Below are 24,211 nucleotides of genomic sequence, written 5' to 3'. Positions count from 1 at the left end.
CATCCCCACTTCCTCTCCCCATCTCCCAGAGCACATATATAAATGTCCTTAGATGCTGCTCTATATGCAATGCTTCCTCTGAAAGGCTTAGAAGATGGTGGGGATGCTCCTGGTTCCTTTAGATAGGCTATAAGCTACCAAGTAGGGCCAGATCTCCAGCTGGCATAAACCAGCACCACTGCAGTGACCTCAGTGAAGCCACATCCATTTACACCAGGGTGGGCAAAATATGACCCATGGGCCAGATGTGGCCCACCAGGCCATTCTATCCAGACTGTGGGGTCCCTAAAAATGTAGAAAATATTTATCTGTTCCTGGCTGCCTGTCAAAGATGAGAAGAGCCAGGGGCAGTAGGACTCAGGGGGAGCCTCAGCAAGAATGCAGCAGCACAGCCCACCCCACCCCTAGCTATTTTCCTGCCTTCCTGCCCCCACACTGCTCCGGCACCATGTGGCTCCTGGCTGCATTGCCCGACTGGGGAGCATGGGGCCTACGTTGGTACCAGTGTGTGTGTGTGTGTGTAGGGTGAGATCCACACATACACCCCACCATACACATACACCCACATCTCCTCTCACACTGCCATACACGCAGACCCACACAGCTCCCCACAAACCCCATACCCACCCACGCCCCACATATCCACATACACACCCACATGTTCCCTCACCCCACCCCTACTCCCCCACACCTATCCACCCTCCACAGGTACACCCACACCCTCCCCCACACCCAACATATCCACACAGCCACACACCCACAGCCCCCCACAAACTTATACCCACCCACAATATACAAGAGTAAGACTTCATTTAAAGCTATTATATACAATCACCTCTGTGTAGACTGGTATTTTTCTGGTTCGGAGATGTCAAAACCCCTTGCTGAAAGGAGTACTTCTTAGGGCAAGGGGAGGGACTTCTGGTGGCAGAGGTCAGGAGTTAGGAGGCGGGACTTCCAGTCAGAAGATGGCAACCAGGGGGTGGGGCACGTATCAAGTGGCGGAGCTACCCATGTGGCCTTCAACAGCTTGCCAAAACTGGGTTAGTGGCCCTCTGCCCAAAATAATTGTCCATCCCTGATTTACATCTGCTAAGGACCCAGCCCACTGACTCAGGTGGAGCAACAGAGATTTATGCCTAGTGGAGATTTAGCCTGTTAGCTCCAACAGTGGGACAGCAATTGACACAAGCTGGAAATCTGGCCCACATATGTGGCAGGTTCATTACATTTCTTTTGATCAAATCAGTGCAGTTTAGCTTGGGTCATATGAGTTCCTCAGGGCTTTGTGGGTAGTATTGGGATTATCTGTTCCTATAATATTGGCAGTCATAGGCCAAGCTTCCTCTCTCAGCTATGCCAATTCCTGTCCTCATGATCTGCTCTGAAGGCATCATCTGGAAGGACATGGGAGCAGTTTTTTCCCCTGGCCTGTTTCATTCATGGCCTCTCAAGTGTGGCCACTATGCAGTGGGTTTGTTTCTCTGTGGGGACACTGAATACCTAGTATTTATCTCATTTCACATACAGCCAGATGCAGGATAGTCAAGTGTTGTTAACTGCATGTGCATATGTTTGGAGAGGGAGCTTCAAAAAGACCAGGGGTGGAGGGACAAGCTGAAGGCTGATTCAGAAAAAATATATAGATACCCCCTGTTTCAGCTGGTTCTTGTTAGAACCTCTCAAAATTACAATTCCTCCGAGTCATCCTTTCCTCCTCTACCCTGTGCATCCTTGGCAAGCTGTTACTGAATCAGGCAGTTTGTCCTCTAGTACTTAGAAGGTACAGGGATCTTCAGGGAAGAATTGGCTGTCATACATTACACCTGTCTTCAAGAGCACACTGATCCCTACACCCGGTACAGCTGAACAACTGAGTCCTTTAAAATGTTAAGAGTATCCTTGAATTTTACACCTCTGGAGCCCACTGCCGGAACTGCAGACCGCATGGGCATGCAAGAAAGGAGGGGAGATGAACACCTGCTCCAGTATTTCCATATCATTAGCAGATCCCTCAGTGCACTCTGAGCTGTGAGCTTTCTCAGCATAAAAGGGGCAGCTTGGTGGGACCCAGTGGGCTCTTAGTATTGGCAAAAATACCTTGCTTAATTTACAGAGGCTTCATCTCTGGTGACAGGCTGCTCAGATAGCCCTTGATATTACCCAGAGTAATCCCAGCTGAAGTAGATTTCAAGTGTGCAATGTAAGGTTAATAAATATCCAGCCTCCACTTATGAATACCCTTCAGATCATCATGGAAATATAATAATGTGAAAATAGGAGTAAAAATATAATGACAAAACCATACAGAAGACATTATAATAAACTATAAACTGAAACGCCCTATGTAAAAATATATATACATATATTGGTCAAGTTAATGTCTATGGCTGTTGGGGTATTTAATTAGTTTTCCTGTATTGTGGAATAAACTGCTGTTGACCCAACTGAAGCCTTAAGTTGCCTTTTCAGCAAGAATCAAAAGGAGGCAGCCCTTCCAAAATTGTAGCACAACTTTGGTAGTTCTCCTTTTTTTATGCAGTCTGCTAAGTTTTGTCAACTTTCCATCTGTTACCTTTTTGTGCCTTACTTAATTTATATTAGTATGAAGAAGGCCTGGTGTGCCAGACACTGTACATGAGCATACTGAGAGGCAGGTGCAAATAATTTGTTGTCTGTAGAAGGCAACATAGAGCTGTAGGGTTAGAAAGTGCTTTGTCTGGTGTAATTTATACTGTTCTGATGAATGAAAGAGACTTTCATTCATCATGAAAGTTTTACTTGTAAAACATTTTTTAATGCGTGCACCTATGCCAGGACTTTTGTTTGTATAGAAAGGATGTGAAAAAAAATCACACCCACCCCTACATGACCCAAATTACTAATTCTTTCCTGCCTTCTCCCTGCCATTCTTCCTTCTATTAGACTCATCTCATTGCACTTAATGCTTCCAGGTGTAGCCTCAGGGTGGGTGGGTACATGGTCTGGCTTCTCCTGTACATGGCTCCGGGCAGGTTTTAAAAGCATTTTTAAGATGTTCTGTCTCTAGCAAATCTTGTTTGTAAATGATCAGTTTGCTAGTGCAATGGTGGCTAATTTCTGTCCTTTTATAATATTATATTATATAAGCAGAAATGGAAATACATCTTGGAGAAATAGAGGGCTTTACTCTTTGAGAGGAAGGGTGGTGGGGTAGTTAAAGTGGAACCTAGGTGAGATCTGTCTTGGTCCCTAGCTCTGTTGCCGTCTGCCTTTGAGCAAGTCACCAAATCTCTCTGTGCCTTGGCTCCCTATACATTAAATATGGATAATAATTCTTCCTTTGTCTATTTAGATGGAAGGCTCTCCAGGGCAGGGGTTAACTTATCCAATGCTTATGGCATGTAGCTCAAAGGAGTCCTGATGTTGGCTGGGATTTGTAGGCAGTAGCATAGTATATGTGACCTGTGAGACTCCTTGAGACAAGACACAAAACTTAGAGGGAATGTACCTCTGACTTATCCAGGCACGCAGGGCTGTAGCAAAGCAAATACCATGTGTATTCACACATTATGCTGACATGTTGCTTTGCCCCTTCTGCTCAGTCGAATCAATGAGAAGTCTGTGTGGTGCTGTGGTTGGCTGCCTTGCACCCCCCTGCGAATTGCTGCCACTGCTGGCCATGGCAATTGCGTGGACTTCCTCATCCAGAAAGGGGCTGAGATCGACCTGGTGGACGTGAAGGGGCAAACCGCCCTGTATGTGGCCGTTGTGAATGGGCATCTGGAATGTGTAAAAATCCTGCTGGAGGCTGGTGCAGACCCCAACGGGAGCCGGCACCACCGCAGCACTCCTGTGTACCATACCTCCCGCGTGGGCCGGGCTGACATCCTGAGAGAACTGATCAGGCAAGTATTGTTTGCCCCTTCTAATTCCCACAGAAGCCTCTATTTCTGAGGTGTCATATTTTATATGCAGCATCCAAAAGCCATGGTTAAAGAAGGCCAGAGGTCTGCTCAGTGTTGTTAAAGCAGAACAGTGAGTGTCCAAACCTATAACACTAACCACCTTCAGTCTCCTCAACATCTTGTCCCTGGCTTCCTTCCCCTCACAATATAAAAATATCCTGGTCTCCTCCATCCCCAGAAAACCTTCCCTCAGCCCCCATCACCTCACCTCTTCCCCACTCTTTAAGTCACTGAATGCAGCATAATTTATAATCAGATAGCTGGTTTCCTCAGTTCTGTTGTGGGTGCCAGCTGTACTGGCTTCCAGTGCCACAGCCCTTGCTAAACATTCCCCATTTCAGTTCCATCTGCTCCCTCCATATCTGCTGCTGCCTTTAATTTAAGCCTCCTGTGATCACCTTCAAAGCTCTGCATAATTTCCCTATGACTCTGATTTATTTTCCCTAAGCATCCCTGCTCCACCCCGTTTTACCTGCCTCTTGGTCAGATGCTTATACCATCATCTCTGAACTTTCATCTGCACAGCTGTCTGCGCACGCTGTCACCTGCCTGGGCCCATTAATAAGGCTCTTACTTTGGCCTCTTCTAAATCCTATTAACTACCTACCTTTGCTCTAAAGATTTTATGTAGTGTCTGTCATCATCTGCTTCTCCCATCTCTTTCTATCCTTAGGAGTATGTGAATTAAACAGAATAGAGACTACCCCTTCTCAAGAGTTTGGAAGGTGCCCAGCCAATGTATAAATAAACATTCCAATACTATGCTTAACACCTCCTTAATTAAAGAGCAGTGATGTTACCATATGAGTCAGTCTCTGGTAGGTGGAGGATTAAATTCGCTCCCTCTAGTGGTAGGTACTGGAAGGGGAATGTTGTATAAATCAGTGAAAAGTGGTGGAAAATAAAGATACTGAATAGCATGCCAGCTAAGGGGACAGATGCTCAATTTTGTTTCTTGAGGATCATGCATTTCATTTTGCAAGGCTAATGAGATTGAAAAAAACCCAGGGAAAGATTTTTGGTCTATAGGCAAAGCACCTCAGTAAGATGCATTGTTGTAACACCCTCCTGGGTGCGAGAAGCCATTCTGCAAAGCCCAACATGACTCACCGTATACTCTGTGGTGCTACTGCTGTGTTACTATGGCTTTTGGAAGCATAGCTAATGTTTGTGTGATGTAGTAAGCTGAGCCACTCTGCGTCTCTCCCAGTCAATTGTGGAGAACACATATGAGCCTTTAGGCAGACAGGCAGAATTGTGGGAAGGCACTGGGGGATGATTGCCACTTGAGTGGTTTTGCTGCGTTTTTCTTGCAAATTGGGTGTGTTAGTAATACCAGTGAAGCTGCACATGAACTTTAGCCTACAACCACAAGGGAGCCAGCTAGCCCAAGTTCATAGCACCATGAAATGCAGGCAGGGCTTGAGCCAACAACTGATGGAGCCCAAGATAACTCTACGGTAAAGGCGTATGCTAAATATGGATGCGGGAATCCTGCTTTGTGGAAATCAGAACCTGCTGCTCATTATGAGCTTATCGTAGTCATAATACTGCATTTGATCTGTGGACAATCTGGTCTACTATCCTGACTCCAGAAGCGGCGAGTGCCAACTGCTCAGAGGAAGGTGCAAAAAACGCTACCCTGCTCTGTGCCCCAGCAAATTTCCTCCTTGTGTCTAGTAGCTAAAGGTATTGCTTTAAGGTATTAAGCAGGGTTGTTGGGACCAAATTGTTAGTGCAGTTTTAGGACTAGATTAGACATGGGATGGTTTGGATTGGAATGTTCCTGTTTTGAGTAGGGAGTTGGACTAAATGATCTCTCAAGGTCCCTTCCAGCCCTACTTTTCCATGATTCTATGATTCTTAACAGACAGGCTCAAAGCTTCTGTTAGTGGGCTTTGTTTCATGTCCTGAGATCACCAACTTTCTCATGGCCTCCAGGCTCTTTGTCTAAGGGGTTCTGCCAACACCTTTATGTGCGCTATGAAGCTGCCAGATCATAATATATTTTTTTTAAAACAACAAAAAGATACAAAAGGTTATGTGATTACCCACAGAAATGCCCTCCAAAGAGTTCTATTTGATAGTATATGACGGCAGAAAAACTTGGATGGAGGACTATTTGAAATACTTGGGGAATTTTTCCTTCTTTGGGTTAGGAGGAAAAGTTTTTAAAGGAAGTACACGTTTAAGGAAAATGTCTAATGGAAAAGTGGAGAGAAAGGAGGGGACATATTATTTTGTAAGATGAGACAAGGATGTCCCCATCAACCATGCTATTTGTGTTGGCTCAAAATTTGGGCTCAAAAGCGACATTCCTTAGAATCTCCCCCAATATGTCTGCTAACACAGAATGAAATGTAGCAAAATGGTATTTCAGAGCATGATGAGCTGAGGTATTGATTTATATGTCTACCCCTAATGATACCTTGCCAGCAATATTAAAAACGAGAGTCTGGAAAACTTTCAGGATTAAAAATTAACTGGAGTTTGTCCAATATCTTTTTATTAGGCAATGTCTGTCCCAAGGCTGCTAAGTTAATACCAGATTGTCATATTGCCCAAGATTTCAATATCTTGGAATACAGATTTCAGAGATCTTTTCAGAATGGCTTAGTTTGAAACACAATCCTATGTTAAAAAGCTCAGTAAAAGATTTTATTATTGCTCTAAAATACTCCTTTTCCACATAAGTAACAAAATGACAATTTTTTGCTAAGATATAATTATGCATTTCAGACTACTGCTGTTGAAACAGCACCCTTCTCTGTCACCAAGAGTTCTCAAAAATATAAACTCAGTTCCTTATCAGTCAATGAGATTTTTTTTCCTGTTAACATAGGCTCTTTCCAGTTCCCTTTGTTCAGGCATTTTTACTCTACCGATTTTTTTTTTAATCGTATGGTAACACATTTATAGTTCCTGGACTCCTGAATCCAACCACAATTACTGAACCAGATTACTAAGCAGTAAGTAGGAGCTGATAGGACATTATATGTGAAACTCTATCGACTAATAGTAAATACACACCTAGCAATGGAATGGTAATCCATTTTCTAGTAAGACTCTGGAGGAAATATTTACAATTATATTGCTAGGGTATGGATTGCTTTCCTAACAGCTTGTTATGCAATCATCCTGTGTTGGGATGGAATATTGCATCATACTTTCAGTCTAGCTGAGAGCTGATCCAAGATATTAGGTGATATGTGTATTCTGCTCATTTCATTAAAAGCAGTGTAAAAAAAGTCAGTGGTGAATTGAGTCAGTTTCTTAAAAAGGTGTCTATTTTTATTTTAAAAAGCATAATTAACATACTGGTTTTTGCCACAGAAAATATTAATAAAAAGGGAGAGGGGAGGGGAATTGTAGAATTTTAAGGGAGTGCCTAGCAGTGGTATATACTGTAGGACAGTCTGGCCAGGGGTCCAGACCCATAGATAGAAATTGGACACAGTAGACACACAAATTATGAATGCCATGAAACACTACAGAGCATGTACCTATAGAAATAACTTGTTTTTAGCCTAAATATTTTGGTTTTCTAATAGTCATTTGTTTGACAAACTGAAATCTTCCACGGAAAGCAGGCACTTTTTATTAAAAATTGAGCATAGTTAAAAACACAATTTCTGGTTGAAAAGCATCTTGATGATATGTTTTTAACCAGCCTTACTAGCTTGTGAAGAGATCCCATTCCTTACAGTTACTTGTGTGAGGAGCCGCACTGAGTGGGCTTAGGTTCCTTGTGATTTTCTAGAAACATTTAACATAATTAAAATGTATCTCTATACAGAAAGCTTTCAATGCAATATGGCCATGACTCAACTGAGCATACTAAAAACCACTTTGATAGGGGTATCCCCTTACAGAGCAGATGTTCTCTGAATACTCTCTCTCTCCCTTTAGCTTACGCCTTGGCCAAATGAAATGGAGCTGGTGTGTTGTGACTATGGATGAGCAGGGGGATAGCAGCTGCGTAGCTTACTGTCCTCTGTGCATCCCCCAAAGATCTTTCCAAGATCTTCTGAGGTGTTGGCCTATGTACCATACTTTGGAGAGGAGACTATGCCTTTGGGTAAATATGCTCAAAGTGACAAATACAGCCTTGGACATGGTTGTGTTGACTCCAGTCCTCCAACTAGTTCTGCATGTGCTTAACTGCACACACAAAGTACAGCTATTGAATTCATTGGGAACTTTTTGTGTCTTTAAAGGTAAATCACATGTAGACTTTTCTGCAGGATCAGTGCTATAAACTTCAGTCACTGCACTGAGAGCTGCATAAGCAAGTAGAGAGAATTTGGCCCAAAATGTTTTTCCTATTTGTTTTATTGACTGTAAAGAGGAAAATTACAGTATACAGGAAAGTAGAAAAACCTCATTCTCCAAATGCTTGGATTACAAATCCAAGTGAGTTATTAAAGGCTGGAAGAACATTTTATTACTGTGAAGGGAAAACACAGGACTACTTGATCTAGATTGCTGCAAAGAAACACTTTAAAATGGTTGCTGTTAGAAGGGTAGCCTGCCCCTTGTCCCACATTTCAGTATATATGACATAGATGCAATTATGACATTCAGTAGCTTGTGCTCTCTCTATATTGGATGGGATATAAAATACAGCACATTGCTAATATTGTTATCTGTTACTTGCAGCATTGCAGTTTTTCAAAAGAAATATTTTTTAAAGGAGGCAAACATTCTCTGTGCCATCCCTATTTTCCTGCCATCACTCAGCTTGAAATCAGACACTCATATTTGCTGTTTAATCAGTATATGATAACATTAGTACATATATCTATAGCATAACAGAATAGGTTCTCAATGTATGGGGTGGGATTTTGTCACCGATTTGTACTGGATTGACAGCGCTCGCTCGAATCTGCTGACTTCAATAGGTGCTGAGTCGCACCCAAGCAGAAAGGCTATGAGAATCCTTTGCTGAAATTGTTTTGCACTGTACCATTAGAACCAACCGTTCTCACTCTGCCTGATCTACAGGAATTGTGTTTGTTGCAGCCCCAGCTAAGTGATGGTGTTTTCACTCAAGCTGTAGCAGCCTGTGGGTTTTGCCCAAAAAGTCCCTAGTTCAAACCTTGGTGTATGGACCAAGATAGCTGCTGTCACACCAATAGTAATTGGAGTTTAAAATATCCCATGCAGTGTGATGGCATGCTAAATGTAATCAGTAACATGATGATTCATATGTTTTTTAATTTTAGCATAGGAAAATACAAATGGTTATGAAGGGATGGTTGGAAGCCTGACAGGATTATTTTATATTTTCCCCATTTCCTTTGGGCTTGGAATTTGGTGCATTCATTTAGCATGAACTTCTGAATACAGGGGAATATGCCTGCATTTGACTTTATGACTGGATTTCAACTATCCAAGTTCCCTCTGGAACAAGAATCATGAAACTTGTTACATACCTCTGTTGAACAGCAGTATGTTTTTTTGGTTTCCTTTGGTGTTTGCAGCAGTCAAATCTGTGGCTCTAACACATTGGCTCATCATCCTCTCCCAGGTGGGGGAAGTTATTTTCATGCATCTACAACACTCCTTCAGTGAGAAGCTGAGTCATTTGGACAACCCCCAGACACGCCATTAATGGTAGATTTTCCATGCAGCTCACTCAAAGCTGAACTGTCAGCTGTAGTATGAAGGTGCTTAGTGTGGTCATTAGTGGGAGAAGAGAAAAGTGTTTTGGAGTCACCCCTTCTCTCTCCTGATCATGGAGCTATTAAAACCACTCTATTTAAACCACTTGGCCAGCTGAATATGGTGAGGGCTGTGTGCTCCTTGTTCCATCACCAGCAGTCCCTCCCTGCCTCTTTATAGGCTTATCTACATGGGGACACTTAGGAAAACTCATCCGAATTAACTTTTAAAGTGGATTAGCTACACCACATTACTAACTTGCGTGGACTCTCTCATTCAGAACCAACAGGGCCTTAATTCAGTTTAGCTTAGTTTACTTTGCAAGTGACTTAAACGATATTGAATTAAAGGCCACTTTAATTCTGAATAAGTGCCCACACTGGGCTTTGATGCAGTTTAATTCATCCATTCCAGATTCACACTTGATTGTTTCAGGTACACTTTCCCAAATGTCCTCAAGTAGACAAACCATTTAGGGGAGATGTCCAAATGGGAAAGGGCAGGGTATATTGGGAGCACTATCTCAGTGCCCAAATCTTCAGGACCCTAAATTTGATCCCGTGAACATTTAACACAAGAAGTCAGGTTTGTTCTTGCAGCTCATTCACTCTTAATTCTTTGAGTAATGGGCCATATCTTGAGTTCTGTGGCAGCTGCTTTCTGCTGCACAGATATAAGGGAATACCTTGTGTGTGGGGGGAGGGGTGGGAGGAAGGAGTGTAAAACTTCCATATTCATCTCTGTGCCATCCTGTCCTCTGCTCCTGAAAGCATATCCTTGACGGTTTAGGGAGTGCTGCATGGGCCAAATGACCAGGTAGTAGTCCTCAGGAGAGGAAAGTTGATTCAGGGCATTAGGGATTAGTATGCCAGCCAACAATTTGGGAAATCAGATTTTAATGTCTTGCTCTGCCACAAACTCCCTCTGTAACCTTGACTAGGGCCCTTAGTCTCCTTTTGCCTCAATTCTCCATATATAAGATGAGGATGTTGGCATGAACCTGCCCAATGGGGATGTTGGGAGGCTAGATATAGGCATTTCCATGATGAAGTGCCAGGAGCCAGAGGGTTCCCAGAGTCCTTTCCCTCTGAATTACTGGATGGCTAGAGAATTATACCTGTGATAGGGGATGGGGGTGAGGAGTCTGTGCTTTCTGGTCTCCTCTGTGATTTCCAGCTTATACGTGCACCTGAACTGAAGTTGATGCATTCATTCCTTTTGAGGGCTGATTCACTCGTCTGCCTTTCTCTTAAAATGGACCTTGCTTTTCCTGCTCAGGTATGGAGCTGAGGTGGATGTTAACCACCATCTGGCCTCACGGATGCCCAGCCTGTCCTCGCGCCCCCTCACCTCCCTGGTGGTCTGCCCTTTGTACATCAGTGCTGCCTATCACAACCTCGAGTGCTTCAAGCTACTGCTCCAAGCAGGAGCCAACCCTGATTTTAACTGCTGCGGTCCTGTCAACATCCAGGGCTTCTCCAGGGGCTCCCCGGTCTGTGTGATGGATGCTGTCTTGAGACATGGCTGTGATGCAGCGTTCATCAGCCTCCTGATTGACTTTGGAGCCAACTTGAACCTAGTGAAGATGGAGGCCCTGGGTACAGAATCAACAGGAAGAATCAAAGTCAACCCAGATGCCTTGCAAGTGTTCAAAGAAGCCAGGAGTAAGTAGGAGAGTCCTTGGCCACTGGCTTACCAATGCTGCAAAGAGATAAATGCAGCACGCTGCATGCTGTTAAACAGACAAAGGTCTCTCCATGGCAGGTTTGAGGCAGTCCAGTGCCATAAGTACACCATGATGAGGGGTTCCTCATTGCCCCCCATCTTGCCAGTAAACCATGGCTTTACCCTTCCAGGAGATGACAGAAAGTTTCAGAGTTAAGTTGAATGAGGAATTTCACGCATCCTATAAAGCGGTTGTTTTGGGATTTCTGTAAACCCCAGCAGGTCTTAGCTACACCCAAGGGATGGGTCAAACTTTTATTGTGTCTACCAGGGCTAGATACCAGAATATCTTAAACATGAGAGCTGGGATTCTGATCCCACCCTGTGCGTCCAGGTGGTGGATCTAGAGTGCCAGTGGTTTCATTTAGTCCTGGATGGGATGCCTCATCAAACCCATACCTGCCAAGCAACGAAGGGTTTCAGAACTACTTGGTTGCATGTTCTGCTGCTGGAACTGGGACAGGCTGACGTGACTAACATGAAAGGCTTCCTCAGAATAGACGGGTATCATAGAATTATAGAGAAGTAGATCTGCAAAGGACTTCCAGAGGTCATCTAGTCCAAACCCCTGTCTGAGGCAGGATCATCCCTATCCAAACCATCATATACAATCCATAATTTAAACTCTACATAAGACTGCTATCAACCCTGACACAACCATGGCAACCAACGTTCTACTTCTGTAAAAGGTTGTCAATATATGCTCAAGATACTCTAGATAGAGGGTCACACCCCTTGTTACAGATGGCAAAATCCCTCACAGTCCACACCAATCTGACCATGGGGTAAAATTCTTTCCTGATCCCCAATATGGTGATTGGTCTGATCCTGAGCAGAGGGGCAAAACCCTCCAGCCAGGAACCTCTGGTTTTGGTTCCAGCAGGAGCTTTGGAACACCCTAGTTAAATTACCCAGCCTTGGCTGTAGCCAGCACCCAATGCCTCTGAAGAAGGCTTAAAAGCACCCTGAGACATGTAGTGGAAATGGAGCCATTGGAGGTATTTGTGCTCCTTTGGAAGTTAGGCCCAAGGGCTCATGCTGTAGGAAGCCATTAAGGCCAGCACCATTTGCAGTGTACCCAGAGAGAGACAGCTAATCCAGGTTAGACCAACGGAACCTCACTGTTCCTGGTAAAAATAGACTTTCATAGATTCATAGATGTTAGGGTTGGAAGGGACCTCAATAGATCATCGAGTCCAACCCCCTGCATAGGTAGGAAAGAGTGCTGGGTTCAGATGACCCCACCCAGATGCCTATCTAACCTCCTCTTGAAGACCCCCAGGGTAGGGGAGAGCGCCACCTCCCTTGGGAGCCCATTCCAGATTTTAGCCACTGGAACTGTGAAGAAGTTCTTCCTAATGTCCAGTCTAATTTTGCTGTCTGCTAGCTTATGGCCATTATTTCTTGTAACCCCCAGGGGCGCCTTGGTGAGTAGGGCCTCACCAATTCCCTTCTATGCCCCCATGATGAATTTATAGGCAGCCACAAGGTCGCCTCTCAACCTTCTCTTGCGGAGGCTGAAGAGGTCCAGGTGCCCTAGTCTCTCCTCCATAGGGCTTGGCCTGCAAACCCTTAACCATATGAGTGGCCCTTCTCTGGACCCTCTCTAGGTTATCCGCATCCCTCTTGAAGTGTGGCGCCTAAAACTGGATGCAGTACTCCAACTGTGGTCTGACCAGCGCCCAATAGAGGGGAAGTATTACCTCCTTGGTTCTGTTTGTCATGCATCTGCAGTTAGCTTTGCTGATGACTTTGTCACACTGACGACTCATGTTCATCTTGGAGTCCACTAGGACTCCAAGAACACTTTCCGCTTCCGTGCTGCCGAGCAGGTAATTTCCTAGGCAGTAGGTGTGCTGGACATTTTTCCTCCCTAGGTGCAGCACTTTGCATTTCTCCTTGTTAAATTGCATTCTATTGTTTTCTGCCCATTTGTTCAACCTGTCCAGGTCTGCCTCTAGTTGTTCCCTGCCCTCTGGTGTGTCCGCTTCTCCCCACAGTTTTGTATCATCTGCAAACTTGGACAGAGTACACTTCGCTCCCTCGTCCAAGTCACTGATGAAGACATTGAAGAGTATCGGTCCAAGAACCGAGCCCTGTGGGACCCTACTGCCCGTGTTCTTCCAGGTTGAGACCGACCCATCCGCCACCGCTCTCTGGGTACGACCCTCTAGCCAATTTGCCACCCACCAGACTGTGTAATCATCCAAGTCACAGCCTCTTAATTTGTTCACCAGTATGGGGTGGGATACCATACTGAAGGCCTTCCTGAAGTCTAAGGAAACACTATCTACCCCTACTCCTGTGTCCAGGTGTTTTGTAACCTGGTCATAAAAAGAGACTAGATCAGTCAGACATGATCTACCTGCTATGAACCTGTGCTGGTTTCCCCTCAGCATAATTTTTCCTGCTGGGCTCTCACATATACGAGCCTTAATAATCTTTTCAAAGACTTTACCAAGGATGGAAGTGAGACTGACTGGCCTATAGTTGCCTGGTTCCTCCTTGCTCCCCTTCTTGAAAATAGGGACCATAGTGGCCCTTTTCCAGTCCTCTGGGACCTGGCCCGTGCGCCACGAGTGCTCAAATATTCTTGCCAGTGGCTGTGCAATGACATCAGCCAGTGCCTTCAGTACCCTCGGATGGAGCTCATCTGGGCCTGCTGACTTAAACGCATCCAGTCCTTCCAAGTGACTCTGCAGTATCTCAGGGTCAACCCTTGGTAGTCTGGCGCCTTGCTGTTGTCTCTCTACAGTCCCATTGTGAGACTTGTCTTGCCCCTCGCTTAGGAACACGGAGGCAAAGGTCTCATTGAGGAGTTCAGCCTTGTCTCCCCTGTCTGTCACCAATTGCTTTTGCCCATTCAGTAGTGGTCCTATACTGCCCTGGGCCTTCCTTTTACTCCCTATATTTCTGTTAAACAATTTTTTGTTATCCTTAACTTGGGATGCCATCCTCAGCTCCATGATAGCTTTGGCCTTTCTAACTGCCTCCCTACAACTGCGAGCTGAGGAGGTATACTCCTCTTTAGTAATCTCTCCCTGTTTCCACTGCTTATATGCCCCCCTTTTTGCCCTTAGGCTGCTTTGGATTTCTCTGGTCAGCCAAGGAAGCCTCTTGGGCCCTTTCCCCCTTTTCCCCCTTATCGGGATCGTCTCCCTCAGTGCCCGAAGGAGACGATGCTTCCTTAAGGTACAGCCACCCTTCCTGGGCTCCCATCTCGCCAAATCTCTTACTCTGCAGTGTGTCATTGACTAAACGCCTGAGCTCACTGAAGTCAGCCTTCCTAAAGTCTAGCACTTCCACCCTACTAGTTACCTTGCCCACTCTATGCCTTATGGTGAATTCTATTATTTGGTGGTCACTGTCCCTCAGGTGACCACTGATCTGTAGGTCCCCTACCATGTCATCCCCGTTGCCAATACCAGGTCTAGTAAGGCATTCCCCCTAGTGGGACCATGTACCTCCTGCGTCAGGTGGAGGTCCTGTACATAGGATAGGAACCTGCGTGAACAGTGGGAATTTGCTGTCTGCGTCTCCCAGCAGATGTCAGGGTAGTTTAGGTCCCCCATGACTACTGCTTCCCTAGTCTTTATAGTCTCTGAGAGTTGCCTCAGGAGTTCCAAATCTAGTTCTTCCCCTTGGTGTGGGGGTCTGTAGCAGACCCCTACCACCAAATCCCTTTCTCCTTGACCCCCATGTATCCTAACCCACAATCCTTCTACTTTCTCCTCCTCCGATTCCATTTTGATAAGGGTCGATGTATAATGCTCCTTGACATAGAGCGCAGCCCCTCCCCCTCTCCTCCCCACTCTATCCTTTCTGTACAGCTTATAGCCCTCAATGTGTACCACCCAGTCGTGGGTAGAGTCCCACCAGGTTTCTGTTAACCCCACTAAATCGTGTGTGTTTTCTCCAAGCAGGAGTACTAGTTCACCGTGCTTGTTCCCCATGCTCCTAGCATTAGTGTATAGGCACTTGAGCCCTGTGACTGGCGCCTTTGTTGCTCCCCGGCTCTGATGCCCAGTGGGCCCTTTATTTCTTACCTGCTTATTGCTTACCTGTGCTGTACTGCTGGAAGTCCCATGAATTGCAGGTTCCTGATGTTCTCCTTCTTCTGCCTCCCCGTCCCCCATCTGAGCTAGTTGAAAGCCCAATGTAGGAGATCAGCCAACCTGTTGGAAAAAAGACTTTTACCTTTCGTTGAGAGGTGAAGTCTATCGCGCCCCAGGAAGTCCTTGCCAGGAAGTGTGGGTCGTGGTCCAGGAAGCCAAATCCTGCACTATGGCACCAACTCCTGAGCTGCAGGTTGACCTCTCTGATGCAGGCACTGTGATGTCTACTGCAACCTCTGACCGGGAGGATGGATGAGAAGACCCCCTGTGCCCCTGTCTCCCTAAGCCTGGCCCCCAGAGCCCTGTAGTCACCCATGACTTGGTCAGGACTACTTCTGGCTGCATCATTGGTTCCCGCATGGATGAGGGCCATGGGATAGTAGTCTGAGGGCCGGATCAGGTCAGGAATCCTTGTCGTGCCATCCCGGATCTTGGCCCCTGGCACGTAACACACTTCACGTGCCATGGGATCTGGGCGGCAGATGTTTCCCTCTGCTTCTATCAGTAGGGAGTCGCCCACTACGATGACCCGTCTCCTCTTCCTCCGGTAGCTTGTCTGGCCCTCAGCTTGCTTACTTGGGAAAGGTAGTAAGCCAGCTGGCAGGCATAGGAGCCATAGCAGCAAAAAGAGTTCTATGGATGTTTGGACAGACCAAGTGTTGCTGCTGGCCAGCTGTTAAAATTTGTGGTTGGGCTAGATGGTTGGGAAGCATATCTGGAGAGGTGGCAAACAGTGAGGGCAATCTGGATGTGAACATGCGGCCTTTGGGGAAGAGTGAAAGAGGTAGCCACTTTGAAGAGTGACCGCTAAAGGGTTAATGGAAAAAGTGACCTGAACCAAAGGCTCAAATCCAAACCTTGCTTAAGTTTGGCTAATGTTTTTTAGCACAATATGTGAAAGTCACTGTACATCCCAGTTCCAACAGGGGAGGAAGCCCACAAGACAAAGAAGTCATTCTCACTGACTGAAAACCAGCCTTTTGCATGAAGACCTGATCAGAAGTGAGACTTCCAATCTGAATTCCAGACCAGAGAGGTTTGAATGGGATTCAGGTTCTGGGATGTGAATCCCCCCTGAAACCAGAGATTTAACATTTCTCACCTTAAACCACATTGCAAGATGAGACTCCCACAGGTGAGAGACTAGAATTGTAACAACTCAGCGTGCCATGTGTTTTCCATTAAACCCCTGCTTAGGAGGCAAAGTAGGCAGTACTGCCTGTTCAGCCCAGGTAAAGGTAGGGAAGACAGCAAAGGAGCAGCTGATCTGAAGCAGTTTAGGAATCCAGGAAGGCTTTTAAGTAGAGTTTCTGTTTCTCAATCAATGCAAACACAAACAGTTACTGCTGGTGATGTTCACAGCTGTTCAGAGCATGTCTTATGTTGTACTTAATCATGCTCTATTTTGAGGGCTTAGGAACATACATGATGCGTATCGGAGTTGTGTTCATTCTCATCGCAGGAGTTAATTTCATCCAAAGTCTGGTTTTTATTTGCTATCGGGTGTTTAGTTCAGAGAAAAAATATATTTAACCTTAAAATGAAATGATTAGACTAACATTGACAGTTAGGGGCACAGAAAAAGTCTCCTGCTGAAAAGCAGCTAGATCTTCAGCTGGTGCACAAATAGCTGTAGCTCTGTTGACTTCACTGGAACCAACCTCATTTACCTCAGGTGAAGAAGTAACAGCTAACACAGACTGCTCCCTTCCCCTGCAGCCCTGAAAACTGCACATGAAACACAGCTGAGGCTGAGCTTTTACAAAATGAATCATCTGATTTTGCAAAATGGATCATCTGATTCTTGCAAATAGTAGCACAGAAGTGTTTTTTTCTGTGCTGACTTCCCATTGAGGTATAGAACATGGGACAAATCCTCAATGATAGAATCAATATTGCTCCGTGGAAGTCAGTCGAACTATTGCAATTTACACCTGCTGGACACCTGGCCCAGTTCAGGTTGCATCTGTTATTTTTATGCAGTTATTGCTTTCCCTCCCTCAATGTCTTTCCTTTGTCCTTTTTTTGTTGTAGGCCATACCAGGAGCTTGTTGTCTCTGTGCCGTGTAGCTGTGAGGATAATACTCGGCAAATCCCGTCTGTGTCTAATACACTCCCTTCCGGTCCCAGACCCCGTCAAACAATTTTTACTTTATGAACAAAGTTAAATTGTCACCAGCTGTTTCGGGGACAGTTTTCTTTAAAAATATGAGTGATCTGGTAAAAACGTGCCAATTCGAACCTCAGCCCAATTAAATATCGTACAGCTATTAGTACAAGTATGTCTGTAATGGTTCTACCTCTGTTATTGCAACTTGTAACTTGCTTCTTGGGTTTTAGCAGCATTACTATATGTTGAATTTGTACCCACTCAAGCAGTGGACTTTTAACTTCTTGTAAAGTGCAAAAGAGAGCGTCTGATCTCGTAAGTACAGGGTGCCTAACACAGCACTATTTCCCAGTTCCTATGTGCCCCAGCCATTATTGCCTGGACTTTCTCCCTTAAGAAGTTTACGATTGCTACTGTTACATAGGTCAAGGTGATGTGTTTAGTTCTACTGTACATCCTGTTCCAGTGTAAAATGCATCAAGTTTCTTGCCTGATACCATATGCTTCTTGAAGAATTGCATGTGTATATAACTGTTGCAAGGTAGCTGTAGTGTCCCAAGCCATTCATTCAGCTTGTGTTGTTTAGCATTTCCATTCTCCCATGATGGAACAGTAAAAAAACCCAACAGCATGAAGACCTGGCTTAAGTAACTGCAGATGCTATCTGACCCTCCTCCTACCTACAAACATATGGGTTAGGGGGGTAGTTGCAGAAAACAGTTCTTCAGTTACATGACTCTGGGACCGGACCAACTTATAGCTACCACTGCCATGGCATGCAAGAGAAAACACACAGGAGGAATTGAAATACAGTTTCTACATGGAACTGAGAAAGCTAATCACAAGATGGCATGGGCACTGGCAATGTGCTTACCCTTGGGTTGTAGTTTGAAGGATGTGCTCAGGCAATGGACTTCAATACCAAACTTCCTTCTAATGAAACATTAACAACTCTGAAGTCCATGCATGGCATGTCCTGCCTCATATCCCTATTCACTGTAGAACTGGTTTCACTCTTGAAGAATGCATGGACATGATGGATTTGTGAGGAACAGTTGTAAAATTTACAAGTGGAATGACTACACGACTGGTAGGTAACTCACTGCTTGTAAATTTAGTGGGGGTTAACCTGATTATGAAAAACTCGAATTCTGTTCCTGCCTATCTTACTTAGAAAGATGCTACTCACCATAACATATTAATGGTATCCCAAAGGGCAGGCATTGAGGAGCAGCTAGGAGCAACTTGCAAAGCATGGTACAGGTGCACAGGCATAGCTGGGTAGCTCTGGGCCTGGGGCAGCCACATGATGCTTTGGGTAGCATCAGCTGCCATGGTGCCCATCTCAGTGGCACCATCAGCTACTTCTGTGGGTGCAGCTGTTTTGATGCCCTCCCACAAAGGCAGTACTTAGGGCTGCTCCCCCAGTTGCCCCCTTTAGTTCCAGTACTGTACATGTTTATCAAAATAGCCACTTCCCTGTACCTCACATATTGGGTGTTATATAGCTATACAAGATGCAAATTAGATGATGGACTTTTCGGTAGGTATCTGGCTTTGGCTAGTGCTACTAACTGGGGAGGAATGGCAGGAAGTGTGACTGTTTCTTGGAGTGTCTGTGTGACTAAGCTGTTTTTCATTTTTATTAAACAGTAACAATGACCATGCCTACCCTCCCTTCATATCAAGCCATTAACTATTATGTCGTCCCTGCTTCCACACTGTGTATGAAGCCCAGAAATACGACAGTGGAGCTGGCTTAGAATAGCCCTAAACATGTGCAAGAGAGAAAGTCTGAGGGGACAGTAGCACATACTCATGGATGCCTCATTTTTGCTTTGTGGTATGTACTGAGTGGGAGAGAGTGGGTTGGATTTGCTCCTCAGGGCTGGTCCCAGGCATGGCCTGGTGGCAATGGAAGCAACTTTGGATCCAGTAAGAACCATGGAACCTCTTCCAGGGCTCCTTTGCTTTCTATTGCATATATGTATGTATGTATTTGATTGACGTAGTGCCTGTGAAACCCAACCCCAAACAAGGACCTATTGAGCCAGGGGCAGTACAAACACAGCAGAACAGTTCCTGCCCCAAGGGTTCCCTTCACTCACCTTGCTCTCCTCTCAAGTTACAAGTGAAGATATACTAAAAGATGGCTGTGTAGACCTTGGCAAGTCTTGCAGTGTCTGGCCACTTTGGTGTGAGATCTCATGGCAGCAGAGCTTCAAGGATTTGCAACCAAGACAGCTAGTCTGTGGTCCTTGTTGTTGCCTTTTGGTTGAGTGAGATTCTGTGCAGAAAAGCACAGCATTAAGTTTGCAGTGCCCAAGGAGGTGGTGGTTTTGAACCACCTTTCCAATCCTGGGTGGTCCCAGCAGCTGGAAAGGCTCCCAGTTGTGTTGTGCCATGTAGACATAATTCTGAATCCCACCTGCCTTCCCATGGGCCCAAGTACTGGTCAGAAGCTCCACATCATGCAATCCCAATATATAAATCCCAAGTTCAAGCTTCCCCCCCAACTCTGCAGTGCCCTTGCCACCAGGGTTTTAGAGGTTTCTAAGAAGGCAGCCTGCCTAGATTGTAGCATTAATTTACTCTGGCTTAATTTTACTATGCAGTAAGTGGGAATAGGTTAGCATCTACACGTGCAGGCGTTAAAGTGCATTAATGCTGTGTTATTTCACAGTAAGGTGTCTACACATGCATTACTGTGCAGTAACTAATCAGGTGTAAATTTGATATCTGCATGATGCAGGTATCAAATTTACACTCAAACTGGCATAAGTCACCATATTTAATGTGCAATATGAGTTTGCACGTGTAGACATGTGCCTGTACTGCACAGTCATTTTGGTTACTGCACAGTAAATGCTCAAATGTAGATGTGCCCACTGAGACTCCCATGATACAGGGTGACAGGAGAAATGACTCAGGGCTTACTTTCCAGCATGAATATTAGTGATTCTTGGAGGAAAAAGGAATTGTTGAAAGACCATTGGAATCAGTGGTGATTTACATTGCAAATCTGATTCTTCTCAGATTGGCAGCTAGTATTAATACTGTATTACTCTGCAGGAAGATATTCCTTTCATAAGAACACTCCACAGACAGAGCGGGTATAATAGACAGGATCTCTAGCTCAGGTACAGTTGAAAGAACAGATGATATGGGAAGCTTAGGAGACTGGAGTTCTGAAAAACGATAACAACAGAACTTCTACTTGATGTTTCCCTTTTATAATTTGTTCGGAGAGTTTTGAATCTTGGCCCAATCATGAATTAGTGCCTTTTGCAAGTGAGCAGGTATCCTCAGTGAGATATGGAGGGCATGTCTACACAAGATGTTTACCGTGCAGTTGACTACTTAGCTGCACAGTAAATGTCTCGACATCTACACGTGTACCCCTATTACTCCGGAATAAATTAATTTACTTCACAACAGAATAGTAAAGCCAAGTACTATCCTGCTGTGGAGTAAAAAACTCTACAGCAGTGCACATGTAGACACTGGAGGGGCTGGCTGGGGCACAAGGGTGCTTCAATATAGGGGCTACCTGCTGGTTAGCCCCACACTGAAGCTCCCTTGTGCTCCAGCCAGCCCCATTCACAGCACATGAAGCTAGGGGGAGAAGCCCCAGGCTAGCAGGCTGATCCCTGGATCTCCTGCCAGGCAGGGCTGCTCCAACCTGGCTCCACGTGTTGTGTATGAATAAATTGTGGAGCTTATTGCTCTGGAGTTAATTGCTCCCAGGTGCACATTCAAACAGTGAGCATGGGAGCAATAAACTGTGGAGCAAAAAGCTCTGCAGTTTATTCATGCGCAGTAATAGCACATATAGATGTGCCCAGAGAGAACAAAGATTCAACTGTAAAGTAGAGCAAAATTAGTAGTCTGAACCAGGGTGAATTTGACTCGTGACTTCAAAGATATGGTAGTTAATACTAACAGTGATAATTGTATGGCCACATACAGTAGTTGAATTTTCGTTTTAATCAGTACGATTAATTCTGTGCCCAGTGTGCCTTGACAGAATAATTTAGTGTCCTGGGGTAGCCAGCCACAGCCACATTCACAGTGGCCGACTTACCAGGGCAGTACTTTACCATGCATGAGCTGCTCCACAGAAACTGCCTGCGTATACGTCTTACCGTGTGGTAAGCAAAAGCTAAACTGTATTAGCTTAGTCCTCAATAAAAGAGGAATAGTATCCCATGGCTCAGCTTCCACCTTTCATGGATTAAGAACATACATGTGCACAGTCGCCCACAGTAGGTGACACATGGTAAAGCCCTATCCGTTTAGCCCCACAATAAGTTGTTTGTATGTCCAGATCCTTGTTTCCTTATTGCTGTCTTAACAGGTCAACACTTGAACATCAGACCAGTGTGTACTTGATTTTGATGGTCTCACAACAGACTTGTGAGTAATCTGCTTACTTACACCTTTTTATCCAGATCTCACATATATGTATACAAATGCAGTCCTTCTGAGAAACTACGTTCCATATGTCATAAAAGCATCAAATTATACCCTTTTTACTTTAAAAAGTGCATGTATTATGGATATTGTTTTTTGCAAGCACAAGCACCAACAGTATGGTCAGACTGTCCAAGATCTTTTTTGATAAAGGCGCCCTGACCACAAGTTGTTAAAAAAAAATACATATATTCATTTTTTAAGCTAATTCCACCCCAAAAGGCCTCACTTGCCTGTTCTGACAGCTAAAAAGGAAAATCAGCATTTTGGGCAAAGATGTGAGCAAATCTTACCAGTTTCCTCTTCGGTAGGACAGATAGTTCACATGGGTTCTGATACTCCAAACACATCGGCACACGTGTTATCTTTGTGCACATGTGAAGTTGCATTTAGAGTTAGGCATGCATAAAAGAAAAGAGGTGCTTAGGTGCTTACAGGATCAAAACTTTAACATGCAGGAAGCATTTTGACTTAGATATCCAAAGGAGGCGAGCTCCCATTGCAAGTCAGTGGCTCCCTTGACAATCCCATCCTTTAAGACTGTGTGAGCTTCCCTCTTGGAGCAAAAAACAATTAGGAGTCATTGGGAGGGCTGGTGTTTGTAATGCTAAGCACATGCATAAGCATTTGCAGGATGGGTGCCAAACTGATTCCTCCTGGATGTTTGCTGCTATAAGTGCACAAACCCTGCTCTAGTATTTATTTTTAAACCTGTTTTAATGGATGTATTGGAGTGTGTGGCTGAGCCTGCAATTTTTAGCTTATAGAGAAACAATGGCGTCTCAAAATGAAAAAGTGACATCCAGTAGTCATTGACATCCCTCTGGTTCTATGCATGTCATTGTTCTGTTCACTACTTCTTCGACCTAAGGAACAAAATCCTTCCATTGTTTGAGTAATTTGAATATCAGTTATATATTATACGTAGCGTTACCATCCATATAGCATTCATTTTTGCCTTAATTCACACCCCCTATTGTCTCCTCTATGTAAACATAACTCTCTTCTGCAAAGATATTTTTTTCTAGTATTTCCTTTTTTCCATGGTGTCTGACAAATAACATAAATAACTCCTAAACACTGTGATCAGGGATATACTGGCAGATTCAGAAATCTTTTTGGGTGGTTCTGAAGTGTACATTGAATATATAGAAGAATGCATATTATATATAGTGCATGTTGTGTATTCTCAATACAAATTCAGCTTGTAATATGGTTGTGATATCGGGGAAGTAGTTAATGCATCCAGAGACATTTTGAGTGGTTACAGCAATTAAAATAAATGCATTTTATATTTTTCTTTTTCTTAATTTTGTTGCCTTATGAGAATTTTACTGGCAGTACATGCTGTGTATATGGAGGTGTGTCCAAGAGTGCCTTCTCAACCCTTCCTGAAGACATTGAAAATATTTGTGGTGTGAAAGCAGCTTCATCATCATCTAAGCTGTATCAGCCATTTTAAGTCGATTTCAAGCTCACCTATTGCAAGTGTATGTATACTGGAAGGTATATTGAAAGTTGCATTATTTATGCTCTAATGCAAAGGGGAATCTTATGAGAATGCTTGAAAGGGATTCTAGACATTTCTTTTACAGATACTCTGGAGATCGATGCAGTACAGAAACCCATATGGAACAGAACAAAATTCTTTAATCCTCCATGAAATGCCTGTGTATATTTAAGAAGTGCTATTCTGTGGTCTGTTGCTTTTGCCTGAGATATAATTCTGTACTGAGGCAGATGACAGCTGGTAGCTGACAGAAGAGATCTATAGTGGAACTGGGGCCATTCTAGCTATTAGCTATATTTACCTTTAAATAAACATGTTTAAAAGAAAAAGACTTGCCTTTCTCAGGGTATTCATTTATCAGTGAAAAGGGAGGATTGCTGGAAATGCTGCAGGCTGACATATCTGAGTACACTATGGTATACATTTCTGAGTATATCCTGCTCCGGGATAAGTTGTCAGCAATGGAAATTGAACCTGGGACTTCTGGAGCTGAAAGGCACAAGCTTTTACTTGAGGCCCTCAGCTCAGAAACTCTTTTTGGCTTAGCCTCTGCTTTTACCACTAGAGGGAAAAAGTGAGCCATGCTATTCAAGTGTGGTTTACATATATATATACAACAATACTGAGAAATTAAGGTGGCCCTTCCTGCCCGCCCCCCCCCCCCCCC

The 24,211-nt window shown here is 44.5% G+C and overlaps 1 protein-coding gene across 8 annotated transcripts in view; it reads left to right on the top strand.

The window, feature by feature from the left end:
* The window catches only part of ASB1 (ankyrin repeat and SOCS box containing 1), a 28,260-nt gene extending 4,385 nt beyond the window's left edge, over nt 1–23,875 (top strand). For 2 of the 8 annotated variants that reach the window (XM_059727153.1, XM_059727155.1), the window contains 3 exons: nt 3,585–3,887; nt 10,890–11,275; nt 17,486–23,875. In XM_059727153.1, coding sequence (XP_059583136.1) covers nt 3,585–3,887; nt 10,890–11,275; nt 17,486–17,619 — 823 coding nt within the window. In that variant the 3' untranslated portion in view covers nt 17,620–23,875. Of the gene's footprint in view, nt 1–3,584; nt 3,888–10,889; nt 11,276–16,368; nt 16,587–17,485 lie in introns of all 8 variants that reach the window. The other 6 variants (XR_009462048.1, XR_009462046.1, XR_009462047.1 and 3 more) reach the window with 6 other exon arrangements.
* Nucleotides 23,876–24,211: the final 336 nt, after the last annotated feature.

The sequence above is a fragment of the Alligator mississippiensis genome, chromosome 4 (genome assembly GCF_030867095.1).
Source record: "Alligator mississippiensis isolate rAllMis1 chromosome 4, rAllMis1, whole genome shotgun sequence".
NCBI lineage: Eukaryota > Metazoa > Chordata > Crocodylia > Alligatoridae > Alligator > Alligator mississippiensis.
This window is presented reverse-complemented; position numbering and strand designations above follow the sequence as displayed.